Raw genomic sequence first — 6,116 nt, 5'->3', positions numbered from 1 at the left:
GGTAGTAGGAAATGTATCAAAAATGCAATATTGACAGAGTATTACAGTCATAGTGTTCATGAAGCTTAAGTTCCTATACCTAAAACTTATGAAACATCGATGCTTCAGTCATGAAGGAAGATAAGTAACACTAAGAATAAGACCTCAGGCACTCATTAAAATAATCAAAGTATAATAAGGGGAAAGCAGTAGTGCCTCCTGAATAAGTAGTTGCAAAGATGGAATCTGAGGTTGGGAAGATGAGGGGAAACACAAATTAGCTTGACTCAACTCAAGCTGAAATTGATAAAGAGAGGAGACAAAATGCTACTCCTATTAAAGATATTAACAATTCACTTACTTTCGTCCCACTCACTTCTAAAGGCAAACATCAAATAATGGTCGGTAGTTAATCAACATTCAACATTGAAACCAAACTTTCGACATAAATGAAGTGGCATAGATAAATTCAAACAATTAATATGCGGAAGAGAAACTCACATTCAACAAGTTGAAACCAAACTTTTGACATAATGTTTGGCCCATGACCAACTTATTCTTTTAGTAAATCGAATTTTCTCTACTATGTTATCTCTGCAATTATAGGTTAGTACCATGTTGTCTTCATCACATGTCAATATCAGTGTATCACCATTCTCAGAAAGATACAATGGCAACAAATCCAAACATTTATGTTCACTTGTTGAAAATAAATTCTTATAACTAATATTGTATAATTGAATCCAAGACTCCTGAACTCCAAAATCCTTCATTTTCCATATAACAAAATGGGTTTCCTCAAAATCATGACAAAAACAAAGACAATCCATCAAAACCACAATTGCTGGCTGATAATGTGGAACCTTATCAAAACCCCGTGGCAGCAACAGTTGAGTGTATGTCTCAGTTGAGAGATCAAGTGAAAGAATCACATATAGTTCAATACTAATGCTACTGTAATTCAAATCAAAATAATTCAAACCAGAGTAATCGCGTAGAGCCAACCAATTAATGGTGCCACTCAAATGCACACCATTGTTCTGACTAGCAAAAGCATACTTGCGACTGTGAAGTGGAAGTACAGGGAAAGATTGAATATATCTCCAACAAGTATCCCCCAAGCTGGAAACTTTCACGCTTCTTAGATTACCATGATCACGCTCTACACAAAACTCTACAACCGTAAAAGTTCCAGCCAGGTTATCATAACCAAAAGAGTACAGCTGGTATTCACGCAGAGGTTTAACAGAATAAAATTCAGAACTTTCCCCAGTGGCAGGGTTCCAGATAGAGAGCCATTGACGATAGCGTGAAAGCTTCTGATCAATCAAGCATAGCAATCCATTGCATGAACCAACAACCCACCAACTACAGTCATTATTATACAATTGATAGTAAGGATCAAGGTGAACTGTGATCGGTAGTTTCTCGAGTAAACGGGAAATTGGAAAGGTTAAAAGACTGGTATCAAAAATATTATCCCATATAAGTGCGAGTTGTGGATTTCGTGCGGATTTCTTGAGATGCATTTGAACGAAGAAAGGATCAGAGATGATAGGGTTAAATGACTTGTTGACGGACCTGAATCGAATGAGAGATTTCACCGGGAGCCACGAGAGGATTTCTAAAATAAGTTCGTCCGGGAGGTCGGGGAGACAATCGCCAAATTGGGTTTGCTTTTCATGTCGGGGAAATCGGAGCGACACCGCATTGGGTTGACTCGGAAACAACCGCCGCCAGTTCATGTTGAACCCTAGAAGACAATTAATTGATATCAATGAGACATATAACAACACACAAACTCAAACAAACTAACAAAGAGAACAGAGGAAAGACTTTCTATTAATATTAAACAATATATTGATGCAATGCAAGGCTATGGTACATGATGTGCCTTTTATAGGCTTCTAACCTTAATAACTAAGAAATTAAAAGCTTAACAGAGGCGGTGATAGTACTTAGATTTTTTTTTTTTTTTTTTGAGGAAAGTACTTAGATATTTCTACTTATTAACTAGTATTTGGACCCGTGCGATGCACGGGAAGTTGATTATATCATTGACTAATAAATGTGGTAGTTGATCATGAAATGAAATAATAGTTGTTGTTGAGCATGAGTTAATACTTCCAAAAGACGACGACAATAACAACCAAACATTATCCCACTAAATGGGGTTGACTACATGGATCGAAATATGTCATATTGTTTTATCATAAACAATATTTAGATTCAACTCATTAATCTATAAATTTTTCCAAATAGTTTCTCTTAGGAGGCGTTTGTTTTGGGGAAACACAAATTATTCCCAAGAATAACATACCTGAGAATGAAAATATGAAAATTTGATTCCTGGGTATTTGTTAAAAAAAATGTTTGGCAAATAACTTGACATTCCTGAGAAAATTGGAAGTTACAATTTTTTTTTCAAATCAATGCAGAATATCATGGGAATGCACATTCCCATCTCTTTAGATGAGAATAATGGAAGTTATGGGAAGTTACTTCATTCCTAAGAACCTTTACACACATGAATATTTTTTTTTCTCAACCTCATAACAAACATGAGTATAATCATTCCCTAGCCATGTTTTCCCGGGAATATCATCCTTAACCTTGAAACAAACACCCCCTTATGGTTCTTCTAGGTTTTCCTATACCTCTTGTAATATGACTATCCTCTATTTGATCTACTCTTCTTACTATTGAATCTACATGTTTTCTCTATAATTGTCCAAACCACCTAAACCTATTTTCCACAATATTTATACTATAGGTGCTACCCCAACTATCTCTATAATGTTGCCATTTCTAATCTTATCCCATCTAGTCTTACCACACATCCAACACAACATTCCCATCTCCGCACACTTGCTTTATTCTCGTATTGGTTCTTAACCGCCAATACTATGTTCCATAAAACATCGTTGTTCTAACAACTTTCTGGTATTTTTGCACTTCAACTTAAATGACACGCTTGTATCACAAAAAACACATGATGCTCTTCTCCATTTCAACCACTCTACTTGAATACAATAATTTACAGTTTCTTTTATTTCTCCGTCATTTTGTACTATGAACCAAATATTTTTTTGTTGAAAGAATGAACCCAAGATATTTAAACTGTGTAATTTGAATGATATGATCTCTAACTCTCACCTCTAAGGTCAAACTACTTCGTCTTTTGCTAAAATTACATTACAAATACTTTGCTTGCTTCTACTCAAATGAAATTCTTACGCTTATAAAACTTGTCTCCAAGTCTCCAACATCTCATTCAATCCCTCCCTCGACTCTCCAATTAAGACTATATCATGTACAAAATCCATACGTCTTGGTGCAAGCTATTGAATATGTTTTGTAAGTACATCATAAACTAATGTAAAAAAATATAGGATTAGGGTTGACCCTTGGTCCAATCCTTGTTATGAAAAAATCATTCATATTCATTAGGGTTGACCCTTGGTCCAATCCTTGTTATAAAAAACAACTGACAATGCTTCCAAAAGACAAATAATTAATCCCCCGAAGTAATTTAGACTTCAACAACATTTTTGGCTACAAAAAATTGTCTAAGAGACTTAAGAACTTTTACAAATAAGATATAAGATACACAATCATTTTCTAAAAAATAGAGAAACGGCAAAAAATTAGAAAGGAAACGTGCAACAACATTTTAGACTTAAGAACTTCTAAAAAAATAAGATATTTAAACTGTGTAACTTGAATGATATGATCTCTAACTCTCACCTCTAAGGTCAAACTACTTCGTCTTTTGCTAAAATTACATTACATATACTATGTCTTGCTTCTACTTAAATGAAATTCTTGCGCTTCTAAAACTTGTCTCAAGTCTCCAACATCCCATTCAATCCCTCCCTCGACTCTCCAATTAAGACTACATCATGTACCAAATCCATACATCTTGGTGCAAGCTATTGAATATGTTTTGTAAGTACATCATAAACTAATGTAAAAAAATATAGGATTAGGGTTGACCCTTGGTGCAATCCTTGTTATGAAAAAATCACTGACAATCCTTCCAAAAGAAAAATAACTAATCCCCCGAAGTAATTTAGACTTCAACAACATTTTTGGCAAAAAGTTGTCTAAGAGACTTAAGAACTTTTACAAATAAGATATAAGATACGCGATCATTTTCTAAAAAAATAGAGAAACGGCAAAAAATTAGAAAGGAAATGTGCAACAACATTTTTGGCTCCCAAAAGTTGTCCAAGAGACTTAAGAACTTTTATAAATAAGATAAGATATGCGATCATTTTCAAAAAATATAAAGAAACAGTAAAAAATTAGGAAGGAAATGTGCAACAACTTTATCAGTTTCTAAGAGACTTAAGAACTTTTATAAATAAGATACGCTATCATTTTCTAAATAAAAAAAACAATTAGGAAGGAAATTTGCAAAACATTTTTTGGATCCAAAAGTTACGTAAGAGACTTAAGAACCTTTATAAATAAGATAGGCGATCATTTTTAAAAAAAAATAAAGAAACAACTTTTTTGGCTCCAAAAAAGTTGTTTAATAAACTTAAGAACTTTTATAAATAAGATAAGATACGCGATCATTTTCTAAAAATATAGAAAAACAGCAAAAAAAAAATTAGGAAGGAAATGTGAAACAACTTTTTTGGCTCCAAAAAGTTATCTAAGAGACTTAAGACCTTTTATAAATAAGATACGCGATCATTTTCTAAAAAAATAGAGAAACAACAAAAAATTAGGAGGGAAAAATGCAACAACATTTATGGCTTCAAAAAGTTGTCTAAGAAACTTAAGACCTTTTATAAATAAGACACACGATCATTTTCTAAAAATATAAATAAACAGCAAAAAATTAGGAATGAAAAGTGCAACAAAATTTATGGCTCCAAAAAGTTGTCTAAGAGACTTAAGACCTTTTTATAAATAAGAGACACGATCATTTTCTAAAAATATAAATAAAGCAAAAAATTAGGAAGGAAAAGTGCAACAAAGTTTTTGGCTCCAAAAAGTTGTTTAAGAGACTTAAGACCTTTTTATAAATAAGAGACACGATCATTTTCTAAAAATATAAATAAAGCAAAAAATTAGGAAGGAAAAGTGCAACAAAGTTTTTGGCTCCAAAAAGTTGTCTAAGAGACTTAAGACCTTTTATAAATAAGATAAGATACGCGATCATTTTCTAAAAATATAGAAAAACAGCAAAAAAAAAATTAGGAAGGAAATGTGAAACAACTTTTTTGGCTCCAAAAAGTTATCTAAGAGACTTAAGACCTTTTATAAATAAGATACGCGATCATTTTCTAAAAAAATAGAGAAACAACAAAAAATTAGGAGGGAAAAATGCAACAACATTTATGGCTTCAAAAAGTTGTCTAAGAAACTTAAGACCTTTTATAAATAAGACACACGATCATTTTCTAAAAATATAAATAAACAGCAAAAAATTAGGAATGAAAAGTGCAACAAAATTTATGGCTCCAAAAAGTTGTCTAAGAGACTTAAGACCTTTTTATAAATAAGAGACACGATCATTTTCTAAAAATATAAATAAAGCAAAAAATTAGGAAGGAAAAGTGCAACAAAGTTTTTGGCTCCAAAAAGTTGTTTAAGAGACTTAAGACCTTTTTATAAATAAGAGACACGATCATTTTCTAAAAATATAAATAAAGCAAAAAATTAGGAAGGAAAAGTGCAACAAAGTTTTTGGCTCCAAAAAGTTGTCTAAGAGACTTAAGACCTTTTATAAATAAGATTAATGACTAAGCAAATACATTGGCTGCGCTAGATTATTCCTAGCTGTGCTACTTATTTTTTTTTTAGTCTTAATGGCAAAGTAACTTAATAGTCTAATCTTATCTCATAAGTAAAAAAAGCAAATGGTGCCACATCATAACTTCTTTAATCTTCTATATTAGAATAGGAAATATTCTTAGTAATAACTTTTGTATTGAATAGCCTTTAGTAATAACTTTATGTAAATTAAATAGGCCTTGAATAGCCTTTAGTAATAACTTTATGTAAATTAAATAGGCCTTAATTTTGTAGAATCAATCTGATTCAACACTTCTGTATATATACATATTTCATATATGAAAGAGGCAAGGCAATTATTCTATTATGGTATCAGACTAGGTTTA

At 31.9% G+C, this 6,116-nt stretch overlaps 1 protein-coding gene across 1 annotated transcript; it reads right to left on the bottom strand.

Moving 5' to 3' along the window:
- Positions 1 to 356: 356 nt before the first annotated feature.
- LOC146926770 (F-box/kelch-repeat protein At3g06240-like) lies at positions 357 to 1,812 on the bottom strand. Its single transcript, XM_085708105.1, has one exon. The coding sequence runs from the start codon at positions 1,722 to 1,724 to the stop codon at positions 483 to 485; it is 1,242 nt and encodes a 413-aa protein (XP_085564231.1). The 5' UTR covers positions 1,725 to 1,812; the 3' UTR covers positions 357 to 482.
- Positions 1,813 to 6,116: the final 4,304 nt, after the last annotated feature.

This window comes from Medicago sativa, chromosome 4 (assembly GCF_051527215.1).
Source record: "Medicago sativa cultivar Bolivia chromosome 4, Bolivia_mono, whole genome shotgun sequence".
Taxonomy (NCBI): Eukaryota; Viridiplantae; Streptophyta; class Magnoliopsida; order Fabales; family Fabaceae; genus Medicago; species Medicago sativa.
Note: the sequence above shows the minus strand (reverse complement) of the source record. Positions and strands in the feature narration are given on the sequence as shown.